This window comes from Platalea leucorodia (assembly GCF_965183815.1).
Source record: "Platalea leucorodia genome assembly, chromosome: 1".
Taxonomy (NCBI): Eukaryota; Metazoa; Chordata; class Aves; order Pelecaniformes; family Threskiornithidae; genus Platalea; species Platalea leucorodia.
This window is the reverse complement of record NC_138823.1, coordinates 6,430,068-6,449,838: the sequence shown is the minus strand read 5'-3', so window position 1 is coordinate 6,449,838 and position 19,771 is coordinate 6,430,068. Positions and strand designations below refer to the sequence as shown.

Here is a 19,771-nt window from a genome sequence, read left to right as displayed (position 1 = left end):
TGGGGAAAATTAATTCAATATTTTGCCAATTAAAATAGATTTCAGTAGTAAGAAACAAAGACAAACATTAAAACAACACCTCCTCCTCAACCTTCTCCTAGGCCTTTGACTTGGCCTGAGTGAAAGGCGGAGCAAGAAAGAAGAATGGTGTCTCCCTTCCCCCCCACCCTTTTCCCCATTCCCACCTTCACCCCTTCACCCCCAGCCCCTCTCCCCCAGGGGCGCAGGGGTGGGGATGGGGGTTGCGGTCAGTCCACCCCAGCCCCTCTCGCCCGCTCCTCCCTCCTCACACCTCTCCCCGCTCCAGCGCGGGCCCTTCCCCGGGCTGCAGTCCTTCAGGGACAACCTGCTCCCGCCTGGGCTCTCCACGGCCGCAGCTCCTGCAGGAAAGATCCCCCTGCTGCGGCCTGGGGCCCTCCCCGGGCTGCAGGCTGGGGCTCTGCTCCAGCGGGGGCTCTGCAGGGCTGCAGGGGATCCCTGCTGCGGGCCTGCAGCCCCTCCTGCCCTCCTCCTCCTGCGCCCTCGGGCTGCCTCTGCTGCTGCTCCCGCCTTGGCTTCCTCCTTCTCTGCCTGGGCCGCCTTTGGCCCTTTCGGCAACCTGTTTCCCCCCGCCCCCGGCGCCCCCAGCTTGGCTGAGGGGCTCAGCTGTGTCCTGCGGTGGGGCCCTTGGAACCGGCTGGGACCGGCTGGGACCGGCTGTGTGCGGCACGGGGCAGCCCCGGCCTCTTCTAATGGAGGCCGCCCTGCAGCTCCCCTGCCAGCACCTGGGCACAGGCACCCTGTACACTGAGTAACAGTGACTCTTCCACATTCCTTTTCCCACAAACACTGGTTCAAGAGATAAATCAAGAAACTAACCATTTCAATGAACAGATGAAGAAACTCCAGAGTTTCAGACACAGGAGCATTTCTCCCACACCAGACTGGGGGTGACCAAATCAGTGCACCCTAAGGAAAACCTCCTCATTCACCTCCCTTTCTCCTTATTTTCCTTGTTTTTACTTTCTGCATCAGATTTTCTTTCCTACTCTTTCTCAGGAAATGGGTCATCTCTATTTCCACCCACTCACTCTACACAAATAAAACTAATTGCTAAATGTGGGATCTTACCCAAATTTACCTGTTTTTCTTACTGAACTGTTGGCAGCACTGAAGGGACTTTTCCCCCTCTTCCAAGAAGGATGAATACTCTCTTCTAAAAGTACACTCGGTGCTGGCACAAGCCTGACAGCTCTAGAGATGGAAATCCCATTTTCTGCAGAATGGATTCAGTGCTAACAACTGCATCGCAACATCTCTTCACGATGTTTTTGTCAATATGAGTCTTCTCTCCTTTACAGAAAATCTGTACAGAGAGGTGAAAAGACCTTTCATTCCCAACTGTGTCATGAATCTGTCCCCTCTGATAAAGCTCTGACCTCATTTTTGAGGTAATCCTAAAAATATTAATACTAATCATGTAAGAATTCACAAAAACTTGTGTTTCAGAAATTTTCTCCCAGGAGAAATTTTTCACAGAAGACAGAATAGAACTAGAGCAGTACTGAACAACACAGCTATAGAGACAAATGATATGTCCACCTGAGCTGCCACCAAATCCTGGAAATGCAAATAGTTTGTAGTCACTTAGTCTTACACTAGTAAAGTCTCCAAGCTGGTTGCAAATCTGCTCTTTGTATGAGGATGACTTATTTCCAAAACAGCTAGAAGTGAAACCCACACTTATCTTCCATCAGGATCCACAAATCAAATACTCTTCATAGATCCACAGAATCATAGAATATCCTAGGATGGAAGGGACCTCAACAGATCATCTAGTTCAGCCTTTCATGCGAAAGGGAGCCTAGATGAAATTATCTAGCAGCCTGTCCAATCGCATCTTGAAAACCTCCAGCAATGGGGACTCTACCATATCCCTGGGGAGCTTGTTCCAGGGAATGATTGTTCTCACTGTAAAAAATTTCTTTCTTATACAGACATGAAACCTCTCCCAGTGTAAATTGTAACAGTTGCCCCTTGTCTTCTCTATGTGACTACTCGTGAAGAGAGAGCCTCCGTGCTCTTTGCGGCTGCCCTTAAAGTACTGGAATACTGCGATCAGCTCTGCCCTGAGCCTGCTCTTCTCAAGGGAGAAGAGACCTTCAGTCAGAAGAGACCTCCTTCAGTTGTTCCTCATAGGGCAGGTTCTCCAGCTCTGCTTTGATTATCTTTGTAGCCCTCCTTTGGACCCTCTTCAGTCTGTCCATGTCTGTCTTGAATTGTGGGGACCAGAACTGGACACAGTACTCCAAACGTGTTCGGACAAATGCTGCGTAGAATGGGTCAATCACATCTCTGTCTCTGCTAGTAATGCCCCAGTGGATGCAGCCCAGGATCCACTTTGCCTTTGCTGCTGCAGCAGCACACTGCAGATCCCTGTTGAGCTGGTTGTCCACCAGGACCCCCAGGTCCCTTTCAGCAAGGCTGCTCTCCAGCCGCACAGAGCCTAGCCTGTACTGAGCTCTTTGGTTATGTCACCCCAGGTGCAGGACTTTGCGCTTGTCTTTATTAAACTTCCTACGGTGGTTGCTTGCCCACTGTTCCAGCCTGTCCAGGTCTCTCTGTAAGATGGCTCTCCCTTCTGACGTGTGCAACACACCACCCAGTTTGGTGTCATCAGCAAACTTGGTGAAGGTGCTTTCAATCCAACCATCCAGATCATTCATGGAGATGTTGAACAGCATGAGGCCCAGTATGAATCCCTGGGGGACCCTACTTGTGACAGGCTGCCAGCCTGAGTAGAAACCATTGATCACCACCCTCTGAGTGTGGCCTGTTAGCCAGTTTTCTACCCATCTCGCAGACCGCCCATCCAGTCTGTATCTTGCCAGTTTGTCTAGGCAGAGGCTGTGGGAAACAGTGTTGAATACTTTGCTGAAGTTCAGTATCACATCTGCTCAGTCAAGGTCTGTGCAGACTCCTTTCAGAGGAGAGAGTGCTGCTGCACTTTTCTGCAGTTTTTCTGTAACCTAAGTCAAATGATAGCTAGGTCCAGTTCCCTCCCATGTCTGAGATCATCTGCATCTTTTTTATCTTTTCTGTGCTTATCCATATGGTACTGTTTTCACTCCTGCTGAGGCTTTTCCTGTTTTCATCGAATAAAAATATTAATTGGATCTCAAATCAGCGTTGTATATTAGGCATTAGCAAAAGCAAGAATGAAAACTGAGGACTCCACTGACATAAGTGAATTTACTGTGATGGAGCTACATGTTCTTATTTTTCTAGCCCTTCATCCTACTTCAGAATACAACTACTGACTTATCTTGTTCCATCCATTCACTATGTATCAGATAAACACGTCTAAACTGGACTTGTGTATTACAGTCTGGAAAGTAAAGCACTTAAACATTTGGTCTGATAACACTAAACACCATCAGACTCAAGCCTCTCTGTGGATCTGGATCTTCATGCCAGCATTTAAGATACTAATGACAGATATGTGAATTCTTTGGTCAAACATATGAGATCCTCCAAAGGGAGCCAGGACTCCTCAAACCTTCTATCACAGGCAAGTCTAAAAAGAATCTCAGATGATGCCTCAATCTGTAAACCTGTTTTCTTATTATCATAGAATCATAGAATCGTTAAGGTTGGAAAAGACCCTTAAGCTCATCGAGTCCAACTGTTAACCCATCACTGCCAAGTCCACCACTAAACCATGTCCTCAAGCACCATGTCTACGCATCTTCTAAATACCTCCAGGGATGGAGACTCAACCACTTCCCCGGGCAGCCTGTTCCAATGCCTGACTACCCTTTCGGTGAAGAAGTTTTTCCTAATATCCAACCTAAACTTCCCCTGGCACAGCTTGAGGCCAGTTATAGTGGAGTAAGTATTAATTTCATCTAGACATTGATTTTGGCAACAGCCTAATCTTAAGATTCATGTGGTGTTCACATCAGGAACATCACAAGAGTATGGACAGACATTGATGAAGTAATCCTAATTTGTTTATTCTTCCTCTCTCCAACCAACTAAATAGGCCATCTACCTTAGAGAATAAAAGGCTCACGGGCTCTCTTTAACAGTTTTCCTACGCTTATTAACCTTTGCTAGGACTTTCAATGCCTGAATTCAGTGTATATTGTACTTTTCTAGTTTGGCTAGCAGCGAATCCTGTAAAATATAGCATGCCATCTGACACTGGGCTAATCTTTGGATTGGACCATCCTAAAAGCACAGTGTCTATCTGCAGGTAGCGAATAGGCTTGACCATCAACTACATCCTGGAGAGCCAAGAAGCAGTGCAACAGGCCAAGAACAACGCGGCAATGCTTTCAAGGAGGGAAACATTAGGAGCTTAAAACAGGGGCAAATTTTAATGACTTTTTACTGGCAGAAAGATGCAACAGAAAGGTAAAATTTCAGCCATCAGCTGAAAGACCATGAAAGTAATCAAGGTGCAACAAAAGTTTGAGTGAGATAACAGAATTTCTCTCAGAGTTCATTGAAAATTATGGCAATGTTAACACAGGAAAACAGAATTGGCACGTAGGACATAAAACTTTTGATATGATGATGCATACAGGGCTGTAGACTACAAACCTTGCAAGAGGAAACTGTAATCATGCTGAAATACAATATTTTCTTGTGAAATAGAGAGAACAAAGACAGTTGTCCAAAAGGCATGAATGTTAGATCCTTAGAGAGATCTCACCAACTCAATAAATAGGCTGATATGGATTTACATAGGTGCCATTTTCATCAGTTAGGACATGTAACACAGTAAAATTGGTCACTGTCCCAGTGGGTGCTCACAAGGAGACACTGAGTTCTGCATCACAGAGCACAGTGGAGGTGAAAAACGTTCCAGTCTGATTTTTCAGAAAAAAAGCTCAAATGGTATTTACAAGAACAGCACAATACAACTTTAAGATGAGAATTCAAGTCTTCCCAGAGCCAAAAGAGACTGGATATTATTCAAATAAGTGTCATAAGGACAAATTGTCTTATTGACTACTGAATTTGTGAAAAGTCATGAACGTTAAAAAAGACAGCACTGCTATGGGAACTCAAACCATAGAGCAGGGACTTCCAGAAACTTGTATCATTTGCATGTTATGTGAAATAGCATACAATATATTTTGCATCACGGACTACTAGTACTCTTGATTGTTTTCTAGCTTATTGGAATGCCACCTCATCACAGGCATCACAAGGAAGACAGCACCAACATTCAACTTTTTGCAATAGCTTTTTTCTACTTGGAAGAAGGTTCTTAAATTGGATCCAGAGTGCTACCACATCAATGACAGACAGTTCTTCTTGCTACCAGAAGGCAGAATATTGTTGGTGGGATCTGCTAGAAGATCATATATATCAATATCTTTTGGCAATCACCAAATCACAAACTAATGGGACTTGTAATGCAATTTTAATTCAATTTTGAGCTGAAACATATATCAGAGACTAGGGATTTTTAGAGAATCCCTGTGTAGAATTGGGTATGACAGCTTTAAGTAAGGAAACAAAAATTGTCAGAAGTTCAGGTTAGATAAAAATTCTTGGTTTTCAATGTTTACAGCCCTTCTGTCCACTTTATTCTCGGAAATATTTCCTACTGCTTTATTCTCTAAAAGCTGCCAATACATTTAGCCTTTCAATAACTCCCTAAGGTAGGGGAGCACAGGTGTATTTTATTTATCTGGATATAGTTAGGGCAAGCCCCAAATAGGTTTATTCATCCCAAACTGGTAATTTGACCTACTGACTTAAATGAAATTATCTATTATTTACTAAAATCTGAATGCTTAAGTATTGTGCCCATTGCCCAAAGTAAGAACATGAGTCCAGTATGTTTTCTGTTAAGGGATTTAGCCTCTTTCTTTATCCAGTGGTTGAACAAGCCAGGGTTGCTCTTATTTGAGAATCTTCACAGCCAGTCACTTTCCTTAAGCTCTAGTGGGTCTATTACATCAATTTATTTCTCTCCACTGCTTCACAAAGTTTATCTTGTGAGGATGATGTGTGAGTCCTGGCAATATCTAAACCAAAGAGAATACATTAAACTGGTCAGCAAAAAAAAAATCACAAAATAAATTAAAAATCCACAGCTTCCTCAGCATTTTTGGTGTTGGCTGGTTGCAGGCATCACTCCAGTCACATTATAAACTGACTTCTCATTTGTTGTAGGACATCATTATAAAGATTTATCATACATAGCCAAATGGGAACCAGAAATTACTAAAGAACAGTTCATTTTTCAGCTGCATTTTATTTGTAATACCTTTTCTTGGCAGATGTTATCCCCACAAATGAATGAATGTTCTGAAGTAACAAAGTGGACATAGATTGATGGGAGAAATTGATCTGCATTTGTTAATGTACTTTTGCTGCAGCAAGCACATTAAGTAATTAAAGTGCTAAAAAAGATCTTCCTATCCAGAAACACAATATACTGAACTCCATTAATGCAAGGACAAAGGCCAATTGTTTTTTCCATTGCATCTCAAGTGCACCTTGTCTGCAGTATACACACCATATAGTTTGATTGTATCCACAGGATTAAACTATCCAGTTACACAAACCATTATTATCTCAAGGCAACTCTAAAGGATGAAGTGTCAAAAAAGAGTAACGATTTTGAGTTTCCAGCATAAGTCATCTTAAAAGGATCTGATCTGGAGATGGTGTACGGTTTTCTATTCTGAAAATTAGACTTTAGTATGTTTTAAGCTGAATACAAAAATATCTGGAAAATAAAAGTCAGAAACACTCTGGAACAAACTTTTCCCATGCATAATGATGTTTTCTATTATCACAGCATCTGAGCGTCTGTGATTGTACCTTGTTAAGAACAATCTTCTGAGGTATTACTACTCCCATGTTTATAGATAATAGCTGATAATAAGGCTGTTCAAACCCACCTCAAGAAATTTCCCAAACTCATTACTCACTCCAACAAATAATAACAGTTATAGATCATTTGAGTTTGGAACAGTTACACTAAAATGCATCTTATAAAACTGTGCAAAAGTGTGTGGACAGTATTCCCAAGAGACAGGATTTCTTCAAATATAGATCAGGGAAACAGAGCTGAACCACATCTCCTAGCCACTAGGCAGTGCTTCCTCTTTGAAAATGATGGGCACGGAGCACTAAGTTAGGGTCATAACAGTGAGAGAAATTACGATGTGTTTTTTTTCCTTCAACCCTAGTTTGACTGGCAATGTGAAATTTTTCACATACAGTTCCCAGCAATCATTAATAGAGTTGAAACCAGGCATGTGCAATATCAAGAGGGAAAATTCTGGACAACATGGTTATTTAAAACAAATACATGTTGGAAAGCCCAAAAATGTTATATTAATTTGAGAGCTTCTGAGAACTCCAAATGTCATCTTATCACTTCTCAACCCATATGGGCCAGATTCACCACTTGTTCTGCTCCCATTTGGTGCCCATGTAGCACAACAAGAACTGACTGAGTCATATGTCAGGAAAGAGTGTGCTCACTTTACTTCAGTCACCTTTCACACATGAGATGGCAGCTGATTTTTCTTGGTCATGAACACTAGAATGATAACTAGTCATTAAAACAAATTATAAAAGTACACATTGCACAACATTCAGCAAACTGGTGTCTGTTTAGTCATAGGTATCAGGGGAAAAAAATTAAGTATAATCTAGTGAATCAATACACTCAGTTCCTAGCTTGCTTTCTCATCCTAGTCCTGTTACAGTTGTCTCAGGTTTTTCCCATCTGTAGAATATAAACAACTAGGACTGAAGAAAGACATTTTGAAGGATAAGTAAAGGTTGCAAAGTGATTTCTGATCCAAAGAAAAAGGTGGTGATGCTTAAGCAGAGCACAGTTTGGTATAGATACTCTGGCTATCCAGGTGGAAAGCTTTGTACATACCAGGAAAATTCAGAAGTCAAGAGGTAAGGATACATACAGAGAAGGCATTCTGCTTGCTCCTGGAACACAAACATTAAAATATATCTTACAGAGTGCTCGCCAAGAGGAATGTCATGCAAACAGATGGGATCCACTCTCTTAGGAAATAAAATGCAAGGTGTGATGTTAGATTAAAATCTTGGGTAAAAAATACAGTTAAAAAGAGAAGAAGAAACCAAAATGAAACTTTGGGGATTTAGCCAGCTTTTAATGCTCATCAGTCATTAACCTGGAAGACAGCTCATTCTATCATCTATAACATTAAAAATTGACCATCATAAGATTTTCTTCAAAGCTCTTGGTGTGTAATTGTGCAGTGCTTTGCCAATTTTTATTAATTCAATTCATAAAATAAAAATATTTCTACAAGCAGAGATCTTAAGTTTAAAGTATTATCCTCTGGAGTATCACAGAGTGGCTTTGATCACCCTTGAGAAAGTTAATTAAGTTTTAAGTTCAGTAAAGCAAAGGTTTTCATTTAATGGGCTAAAAACCATGTCTTTGAGGTGAATTTCTACTTGAACCAAGAGACTTTATACAATAAGTGGTTGCTTTTCATTTGTGGGTCTTCTAGAGACAGCTGTGATCTTCACTGATGCACTCAGGTCTAACTGTTTTACCTTCTGAGTATTTGTGCTTAATGATATGGAGAATTGATGACACAAACCCAATAAATTCTTAGAATTGGGTGGCATTAAGTGCAGCAATGAAAACTGGGCTCCTTCAGGATGTGACGCATTTGATGAGGAACTGGACACAATAACATCAAGACTTAAAGTGTGGAGCATTGCATATAGATGAGAAGCAGAACTTAATTTTATTTGTAAACTGCATCTCTCAGCTAAAATCACTTTTTAGTATGAATCAAACAAACCTATTTTGTGCTGTAAGCTAAATAGCTAGACAAGTTACTGGAGACCCTGGTGCTGACAATAAATCACTAAAACATAGTGTCTACTGCATGGGCTGAAACTGAGAGATGCAGAAGGAGGCTGCGCAGGGTTGTTTCAGTGCTGAGGAAGGCTATGGACACACTCATGCTAGAGTCAGGCAATCATTCATGCTGGAAGGGAACTTGAGCAGTCTCCAGCCCAATGCCTGCTCAAAGCAGGACCAGTTATTGAATTTGGACCAAATTGCTTAGGGCCATGTCCAGTCAGGTCTTGAAAGTTTCCAAGGATGGAGATCCCCCAGCCTCTCTGGACAGCAAATTCCAGAGCTTAACTATCCTCATAGGACTTTTTTTTCCCCTTGCAACCAGGAACTGTAGGAAGGGACCAGGTCTAGCTGTTCTTTCAACAGCTTGTCCTATATTTAAAAACAAGATTTGCTGCTGGTGATTATGCCATGCTTCCTCTAGGGATATACACAGTGTGTAACAACGTGATAACACATTCTGAACACAGATAACTTCATCTGCCTCAATTAGTTGCTGTTTGCAAAGTGCTTTAGAGAGGAAAAGTGCCAAAAGCACCACAGTCACCCTCATATGAAAACCTGTAGAATAACTTCCCATTCCCTAAAAATTACACACAAGGAACACAGTGGTTTTTTTGAAGGATCTCATAGTTATTTTATTACCAGAACTGCTCATTCAGTAATTTCTGGCACCCTCTCTTGTTTAGAATAATTGCACTGACAATCTATGCTGGTGTCATGTTTCTGGCTTGTTCTAGTTAAGTTCGGTGCTTTAGAAACGTGTCACTTCACTTGTTCTTAAGTAATAAAATGTTGCAGCACATACACATATATCCTTTCACAAGCCTGAGGGCTTAGACTCCTTTCCCCTACACACACACACACACACACACACACACAGAGCTGAGTGATTCCCAGCGGTAGACACGGGTCCATCTGTAACTCTATGAATTAGGAACTGCAGTCAACATTTGAAGTGTAGCTCTGTATAAATGTAAATCATGTTAGGTGAAATTGAAGCTGCTTTCTGACATAACTCACTCAGAAAATCATCAAAGCAGCAATGTAAATGTCACTTGGATTGGGGTGATGTTTGCTTTCCTTAGAGGAGATAGTATCCAGACATTAAGGGAGCAAAGGTTTATTTTGTGGTCAACCAAATACAACAGTTAGCCAAGTTTGGGGTTTTTTCTTTTGATTTTTTTTGAAAAAAAAAAGGCTGGGAAAGAACACACTTCTTTCCAGTCTTCCAGGGCTGATTACCAACAAGGGATTGTTTAACAAGTGAATGGAACCTGGACTTAATAATTTAAAAATATTTTTTAATAAACATGAAATTATTTTGAAGCTTTGGGATAAAACCTTCCATGGTTTTCATAGCAATCATGAGCATTAAGAGGTTAATTTTAAATAGTACAAGAATTTCTTGTCTAACTGCCTGACTCCAGAAAACATGGCTTTAGAAAAAAGGGGTAGGACCTTCATCGAAAGCATAGACGTTACCAAGTCTCAGCTACAAAATCTGGCACAGAAAATTTACTAGAAATGTCCTTGTTTAATATTGGGTATCAGAAAGAATCTTCTTTGGAGGCATGAGTTACAGAGGTGTATTGCTTGCCAGCCTCTAAATCAGAGATGACACAGTCCGACAAGCTGATGGAGAGACTCCCATTAATGTCAGTGGTTTTGAAGAAGGCTATAGAAGCCTGATTAACATAAAATGCCACATGGTTTTAATTGATTTCCTGAGTACTTAGCAGTCTTGAAAACTGAGGTTGGAAGAACAGTGAAACCCCTGTAATTTCTGAGATGTGAATGTCTATTATTTTATTCGGCTATCACGACTCATTGCTGAGAAGATCACTACAGAGTGTCCATTCTGCTATGGTACTGGCTTTGTCTAAACATCCAAAATTTTATAGCCTTCTTTAGTTACAAACATGTACATAAACACACCAGCAAACAAGCTTTTTCTTTTTTTTTAGTCCCATTCAGTATGAGATTCTCATATGATACTTATCACTAATATCTGAGCAACCCTCAGAAGTGCTTCCAGGAAGACCAATGTCTGTCATATAATTTTACTTTTATTCTATCCCCTTGGGTAGAAACTTGAGCAGTAGAGTGTTTTCTATTTTAACTTTATGCCCTTTGCACGCACATACGCGCTATTGTGTGCTCTTGTCAGAAATGCCAGTGTCGTAGTTTAACTCCAGCTGGCAACTAAGCACCACACAGCTGCTTGCTCACTCCCCCACGGTGGGATGGGGGAGAGAATCGGAAGAGTAGAAGTGAGAAAACTCGTGGATTGAGATAAAGACAGCTTAATAGGTAAAGCAAAAGTTGCACATGCAAACAAAACAAAACAAGGAATTCATGCACTCCTTCCCATGGGCAGGCAGGTGTTCAGCCATCTCCAGGAAAGCAGGGTTCCATCACGTGAAACAGTTACTTGGGAAGACAAACGCCATCACTCCAAGCGTCCCCCCCTTCCTTCTTCTTCCCCCAGCTTTATATGCTGAGCATGACGTCCTATGGTGTGGAATATCCCTTTGGTCAGTTGGGGTCAGCTGTCCCAGCTGTGTCCCCTCCCAACTTCTTGTGCACCCCCAGCCTACTCGCTGGTGGGGTGGGGTGAGAAGCAGAAAAGGCCTTGACTCTGTGTAAGCACTGCTCAGCAATAACGAAAACATCCCTGTATTATCAACACTCTTTTCAGCACAAATCCAAAACGTAGCCCCATACTAGCTACTATGAAGAAAATTAACTCTATCCCAGCCAAAACCAGCACAGCCAGACCAGTTTTAAGAGAAGGGATGATCCTTAATGCAGGTGCATTTTCCATTTCTGACACAAAGTTCTAATCTGTTAAAAAAAAAAGGAAAATTAATCACGATGTTCAATCCTGAGCTTAAGAACCCTTGCCTAGATTCTGGTCGGAGGCCGCAAAGCACTCTGAAAACAGAAAGTAAGTTATCCTCTGCTTTCTACACCAGCTTCCTATATGATCCAGTGTCCAATGTGCTCACAGTAACCTATGAGGCTGAGGAGGTAATGTGCAGTGTTTCGTAGCAATTCCCTCATGACGACATTGCTGAAGTTTAGAACAACTGGCATTAGGACATCAGTGCAAGATGGTATCACCTATGCAAACAGAGATAGTAGGAATATCAGTCGTACCTGTTATGGTTATTATCAGTAAGCAGCCTAGGGACAGTCCCAAGCTGTGGGCCAGACAGACCAGTTATGGATACATATATATATATCTTCCATCAAAGGATAGCGAGACATACTCTACAAGAAGCTGTCATCTGAGTGCTTCCTTGTGTCTTGCTTAGGTTCACCTCTCCTTTCTCTGCTACTCACTGAACCATTGTAGTGTGACACACTTGTACACAACAGATGGATGTGCATGTTCCCTACATAATGTTGACACTTGATTTTACACCATCTGGTTAATTGTACAATCAGCAATTATTACACAAAAATGGCTGAAAAGACATAAAGGGAACTGACCACAATAGGTCACAGAAGAAGGAGCTCCGGCAGGTAAGGCACAGTTTTCATCACTGTACACTGGCTGCATTTCAGAGGGGACACACTAAGGTTCTCTGCCACATCTAACATGTGAAACATTATCTCAGGGTCCTGAGTACTATCTATCCAGGCCCCTTATTTCTGAATCTAGACTATACTAGTTGTGTGATCTTGCCTTGGTTAGCCAACCTATCAGATGAGTGTGGTGGGTTGACCCTGGCTGGATGCCAGGTGCCCAGCAAAGCCGCTCTATCAATCCCCCTCCTCTGCTGGACAGGGGAGAGAAATATAAGAAAAGGCTCGTGCATCGAGATAAGGACAGGGAGATCACTCAGCAATTACTGTCATGGGCAAAACAGACTTGACTTGGGGAAATTAAGTTAACTTATTACCAATCAAAATCAGAGTAGGATAATGAGAAAATAAAAACTAAATCTTCAAATACCTTCCCCCCACCCCTCCCTTCTTTCTGGATTTAACTTTACTCCCAAATTCTCTACCTCCTCCCCTGCAGTGGCACAGGGGGACAGGGAATGGGAGTTGTGGTCAGTTCATCACATGGTGTCTCTGCTGCTGCTCACTCTCTTCCCCTGCTCCAGCGTGGGGTCCCTGCCATGGGAGACAGTTCTCCATGAACTTCTCCAACGTGAGTCCTTCCCAGCGGCTACAGTGCTTCACAAACTGCTCCAGCATGGGTCCCTTCCACAGGGTGCAGTCCTTCAGGAACAGACTGCTCCAGCATGGGTCCCCTATGGGGTCACAAATCCTGCCAGAAAACCTGCTCCAGTGTGCGCTCCTCTCTTTCCATAGGTCCACAGGTCCTGCCAGAAGCCTGCTCCAGCGTGGGCTTCCCATGGGGTCACAGCCTCCTTCAGGCATCCCCCTGTTCTGGTGTGATGTTCTCCATGAGCTGCAGGTGGATCTCTGCTCCACCGTAGACCTCAATGGGCTGCAGAGGGACAGCCTGCCTCTCCATGGTCTTCAACAAGGGCTGCAGGGGAATCTCTGCTCCAGTGTCTGGAGCAACTCCTTCCCCTCCTTCTTTACTGACCTTGGTGTCTGCAGAGTTGTTTGTCTCACATATCTTCACTCCCCTCTCTGGCTGCAGTTGCTGTTGCACAGTTTTTTTTTCCCCCTTCATAAATATGTGATCACAGAGGCACTACCACCGTTGCTGGTGGGCTCAGCCTTGGCCAGTGGCGGGTCCATCTTGGAGCCGGCTGGCATTGGCTCTGCTGGACATGGGAGAAGCTTCTAGCATCTTCTCACAGAAGCCACCCCTGTAACCCCCCGGCTACCAAAACCTTGCCGCACAAACCCAATACAATGAGGTGGAATTGGCCTTTAGCTCAGTTCTCTATAAATAAAGAAGTGACACAGAACAGTTACCTAATGTATTTACAGTAAGATAAGTCAGAGTATTGCCTATTTGAAGGAGGAAGATAATTTCCAGATACAAGAGCATCGTAATTTCCACAGACTATTTTGATCATCGGTCAACAGAGTTTGTTGAGATGCGGCTCTTCACGCACAGAACAGTCTCATATCTTAGACTTGATGTTATTTAGTTTCAATCTTTTCCCCCTATCACTGGCACTGGAAATCCCACCTCTCTTCAGTAGACGCAGGGTGCCTGAAAATTAAAGATGGCTACACTCTCTAACCAAATGAGAGAACTGTCTTCACCAACTGTCATGAAAATAACTCATCATACCTCATTCTCCTGAAGTTGGACATTTGCTACACTTTGAGGCATTGATGTTTAGATTATTGAACACCAGCACCTCAGCTACTTTCATGAGTACGGGTTTGTGCTACACTAGTTTCAAACCTGTCCGTTCAGTGCAGCAGGTTCTCAACTATCACTGCATGACCACATAGACAGTCATTGCTGCCTTACTCCTGAGCTTTTTTTTCCTGCTTTTTTTGGAAGGTATCTGCCCTAGTTTCATCTGGGATAGAGTTAATTTTCTTCCTAGTAGCTGGTACAGTGCTCTGTTTTGGATTTAGTATGAGAATAACATGATAACACACTGATGTTTCAGTTGTTACTAAGTAGTGCTTACACTAGCCAAGGACTTTTCAGCTTCTCATGCCCTGCCAGTGAGAAGCTGGGAGGGGGCACAGCCAAGACAGCTGACCCAGACTGGCCAAAGGGCTATTCCATACCATATGATGTCATGCTCAGTATATAAACTGGGAGGAGTGGGCCGGGGGGGCAGTGACAGCTGCTCAGGGACTGGCTGGGCATCAGTCAGCAGGTAGTGAGCAGTTGCATCACTTGTTTTTCCTGGGTTTTGTTTCTCTCTCTCTTCTTGTTGTTTTCCTTTTCATCATCATCATTATTATTATTATAAAAATTATTATTATTTTGTTTATTATTATTATTATTATTATTAAACTGTTCTTATCTCAACCCATGAAATTTCTTACTTTTGCTCTTCATATTCTCTCCTCAGTCCCACTGGGGGGAGAGTGAGTGAGCAGCTGTGTGGTGCTTGGTTGCCGACTGGGGCTAAACCATGACAGTATCTGATGCTGCCTTAAAGTTAAGGCCTGTTCAAGAGTCACAGAAATAATACGTCTTCACGCCAAGAAAAAAGTCAGTTCTGTCAATACATCTGTTCCAAGGGGCAGCACTCATTATTCCAGAAATGCATCACTTCAGCATGCCTGTTAGCCCTCTTTTTTTTTCTTTTTTTACTTCATTTATATTAAAGAGAATCCTTGCATCATAAATGAACTAGGTAAATATTTTCAAAATTACATAGATTTACAGTCCAAACGTGATTTACATTTCATTACAGGTGAGAAGCTCGAAGAAATGCATATTGTTATGAATAAAGTAACAAGATTTGCCTCTGTCCTAGACTTTTAAATGATTTTTTTTTTTTTTTGCATATCCTGACACTGTACCTCAAAGACTCTGGAAAGTAAGGTCTGAACCTCTGAATACGATGTGTATTTTTCAGTATCCATCCTGAAAAGAAAGGCATTGGTTGATTGCCGAACCCATTTGCTGAGGAAAGGAGCTGCTGCATTGTGTCTCTGAAGGCGATGATTTCATGACTAAGTCCACTGAAACACTGTTGTCCATCTGATAGGCAACAGGGGTGTTTTGCCACATAAAGGCTTTGTCTGTTAAGGCAGAATATCATGTTTTCAGCAGCTCTGAATGCTACTGATACTTGGTCTGATACTTGTAGGTTTTGGAAACTCCGAGACCACTGATCTTTTCTCCAGGGCAATGTTGCATTCATTTTAGAAGAAGCTGGACTTCATTTTTCCACTCGTTTTTAATCACCACCACCCTTTACACACACAATCCACCAGAGTAAATGTTAGACACTTGCAAATTGCAGCCTGGAGTTTGTGGAGTGAAAAGACTGATAAGCAGTTGATTCAGTCTTGTGATTGGTAACTAATGTCTTACCTTGATCCTTGTTTTATAATACATCATTGCCAGAATCCCAGCATTATTAAGTCAGTATTTCACCTTCTTTGTGTCCTCTATTCCCTCACAGACTCCAAGAGTTACTTACCCTGAGAGCGCAGTAGTTGTGGAGTTGTTTTTTTTCTCTGTCAAATACATTTTGAAAAGGTTTAAGAAAAAAAGGTGCAGAAGGATTGCTTCTGACAGAACCAGACAAATCAATTAATTGATCTCTGGCAGTCAGGGATAATTTTATTTCCTACTCTATTAAGGAAAATCAGAATCAGTTAGCTAATTTCACTAGAGAAAATATCTGTCACCAGTTCTTAAGCAGCACATGATGGAGAGAATTAAGGATGGAAAACTTAAAAATGTTTGGTTTGTTTGGGTTTTTTTGGGTTTTTTTTGGTTGTTTTTTTTTTTTTTTTCTCCCCCAGAAATTGCATTACTTATTACTCAACCTTTAGAACTCTGGCATCAAACAGCATTACATATTCTTTGGTTTGACCAAAAAAAAGTTCTTTCTTCCCCCATAGCAGCACCTACGGCATTTAACCTTTGATGTCTATAAATACTGACACTGTTATGTTTGTACTTCAGAAGCAGATAAATTTAACACTAACTGACCAAAGTGAACTACCTGCAACACGTAATTTACTGATGACTCTTCCTATTATATATGTGAGAAACATATAACTATAACAAATATTTACCAAAAAACCCCCGATTAATTTTATATCGGAGTCTCTTTTCAATATTAACCATTCATACAGGTTAAGAAATGTGATTCACATATCACAGTGTATCATTCAGAGAGATTAAGGAGTTTCCATTTCTTGTGGGGAGGGAGAGGTGGCAAGTGGCTGTGTGTGCATACAGAATTCAAAATAGCTTCCAGTGCAATAAAAAAATAGAACAGGACCATTACTGAAGGCCTAACATTTTAAAGCACTTTGACTCTGTGGCTTACAGCCAGCAGATCATGTCCTTAATTAAGTTTGATTATTAACCATCACCTAACGGCTCCAGAAGGGCTGATTCTCCCAGGATTCTCTTGCTAAACCTTGTTGATTTATTCATTCTTTTATTTGCATGGAGTGCTCTTCTCTAAAGGTCTCACTGTTGGCCCAGCCACGCTCTCCCTAAAGGTACTGTCTTTAGAAGGACAGTTAGCCAAGACTAAGTGTTTTTGGAAAATATTGTCCTTACTTCTGCACAGTTACACAGTTCCAACCCAGGAATTTTAACCTCATGTCAATTAAGCATGCAGTAGCAGGACTGCTACGTATTTGTAGAGACACATAATGAATCTTTTATTATTTTTTTTAATTTTGGTTTTGTAACAAAGTATTAAGAAGAAAAGTAGACAATGTAAATTATTATTAATACTTTTCATCGTTGTTCTTGTTTTTGTTGTAAAAAAACACAGCATGTTGGGTTCCCACAGAAATTAAGATTCATTTCAGCTCTGCTGCTATCCTGATGGACAATCTTTCCTAAATCACCTTTCTGGCGTTCATCAGGACAGAATGATATTGACTCAATTTACAAGGCACTCAAAGAAGAAAAACACTAGTTAACTAGAAAATTCCCATCATTATTACTTCTACCACCCTCTCCTCTGGGGACACCATATGTCAATCCAAGATATCCCAAATGTCTATAGTGAATATCAACAATGACAATAGGGGAAAAAACAAAAAGTGTGCCCAAGTTGAATGGAATTTGGCACGCTTATCTACTCCTTTTCTTCACACTTTCATGCTACAGTGATAGGAGCTGTTGAGTAGATAAAGGCGGCCAGAGGATACTGATCAGCAAATATGAGGCACAATAAAGGATTTTGTTGCAAATGCAAAGGTTAAAACTACGGAAGGAAAGCAAATGTAATACTATGCAGGATACATAGAAAGAAAAATTACTGTAAACAAATCAATGCAGTATAACCTATAGTACCATGTGTTCAGAATATTAATCAGTAAAGCAAGGTAAGCACCAGTGGGGAAAAAAACAAGTGTAATTAGGAACTCATTAGTGTGACAGCAGAATATATTATCTGTGTTAGTGCTGGTTTACCCCCGCAACAGAGATTTGATCTGACTGTCAAAGCCAAAGAAAGCATTTTACGGAAATTATTGAATGCAAAAGCAGACTAATATGACAAAAAACAGGCAGCTTGTCACACAGTAACATCAGAAGTGGGAAGATTCCTGGCTAACCTCTGAATATCCTACTGTCTAAGTCCAAAAAATCACTAAAGCCACAGATGGGTGTGGATTTTCAAAAGTGAGGAAGATCAAAGACATTACACTGATCATCAGAAGCAAAGAAAAAAATCTATAGCTAGGACTGTCTTCTAGGGTCATAAGGACTGGAATACACAGGAGACTTCTTTTATAACTCAGATAAACCAAACACCTCAAGCACAGAGGATTTTTTTTTTTTTTTCTATTTAACACAACTACTTGCTATACTTGGAATGCTTTCTAACATAAATTTGGTGGATATTCGCTTGGGGACATGAACAGAGTGGCAGATGTCAGCTGTTAAAACAAAATAGAGCCATATTTCCTTCGTTCAAGTTCACAGCATCTTTTCCACATAGTTTGTCACAGTAAAAACAAATAACAAAAAGTCTGTATACAGATGGAAACAGGTCTACCTAATCCATCCCAATACTTGAAACAATTCCATAGTTTTCTTGCTCAAAATGGTGCTTGAGATGGACAAACCAGCTGTGAACCACTCCTGTGCCAAGCTAAGGCTCAAAAGAGAGTATCATCTAGTCTGCTGTACATATCAATCCTCATAGATGGAAGACAATAATATTCCACTAGACCCACTATTGTCCATGAAGTACATTCTTTTGACCCATCTGGGTCTTTTGGTCTCCTCAAAAAGTGGTTCAGTATTTTATCTTTTTCTAACTGAAAAAAACCTGTGGGGTCCAATATGCAAACAGAGTAACAACTCACACTTGGCTAGGCTTGTCCACTTCATAGCCACTGGGTTGTTATAAAAGCTATTAGGAAGAGAGGTGCAAAAGAACAGGGACAAGACTTTCAGTAAACCAGAAGTTGTACATGTTCTTCTAACTTATAGGGATGTGAAAAAACCATGTGGCCACCAGAACCAGAGCTTTAGGCAAACATGAGTATTCATGTTCCCTTCCAAAGTGGTGAGATTCAGCTAAATTTCATTCAAAGAATATAGTAATTAGATTTATGACCCTAAAATTAACATGTTTTCATTGTAGTTAAATGCAGCTCTCATTTAGCACAGAGGCTCAATACCAGTCCAGAAGCATTAAAGCAGCTATTGTGCTTATATCTGAACAGACGCTTAAAATAATTTGGAGCATTACAACATTGTATTACAAAAAGAAGCCAGTCAGCCTGACTTTATGGTGAAAGTAATGTACATTGATCTTCCTTGACAGCAATGAAAGCCCAATGACATCCTTCCCTGCCCCGGAGATTGCATGAAATTGCAATTTGCATTTGGCAGAAAAGAACCTGTTTTGGAGTTTAACTCTTTTCTGTAAACTACTCGCTGTAATCAGCTGCAAATTAATGGAAACATCAACTCACCCTCTCTGGAAGAGGTCCACATTATGGAATTTGTGTAGCTCCACAGAAAACTCGACCGTTCCCTGGACCTCAGACATGATTTTTTCAGGTCATCACCTAAATAACACATATATACAGGCATTATAAACATTGGAAGTATTTTGCTTAACAAATCCATGAATGGATTAATACATTTTATTTGCCATCTTGGGGCTCATGCAAAGCTTGAAATCGACTGAAGTAAACTGGGATCTTTCCAATAACATCATTGGGCTCCATCTTCAGGAAGACTCACTAAAAGTCAGATCAAAGCAGTAATTAAGAGAAGTAAAAAGTCTAATTAAGCCCGAGGACAGAATGATAATATTATGG

General features: G+C 41.3%; 1 protein-coding gene across 1 annotated transcript in view; it reads right to left on the bottom strand.

Moving 5' to 3' along the window:
- FAM135B (family with sequence similarity 135 member B) overlaps positions 1-19,497 on the bottom strand; it is a gene marked incomplete at both ends in the record, with an annotated part of 152,691 nt that extends 133,194 nt beyond the window's left edge. Inside the window, one exon of the mRNA XM_082326563.1 lies at positions 19,421-19,497. Within this exon, the coding sequence (XP_082182689.1) occupies positions 19,421-19,497 (77 nt within the window). The remainder of the gene's footprint in view (positions 1-19,420) is intronic.
- Between the last annotated feature and the right edge of the window lie 274 nt (positions 19,498-19,771).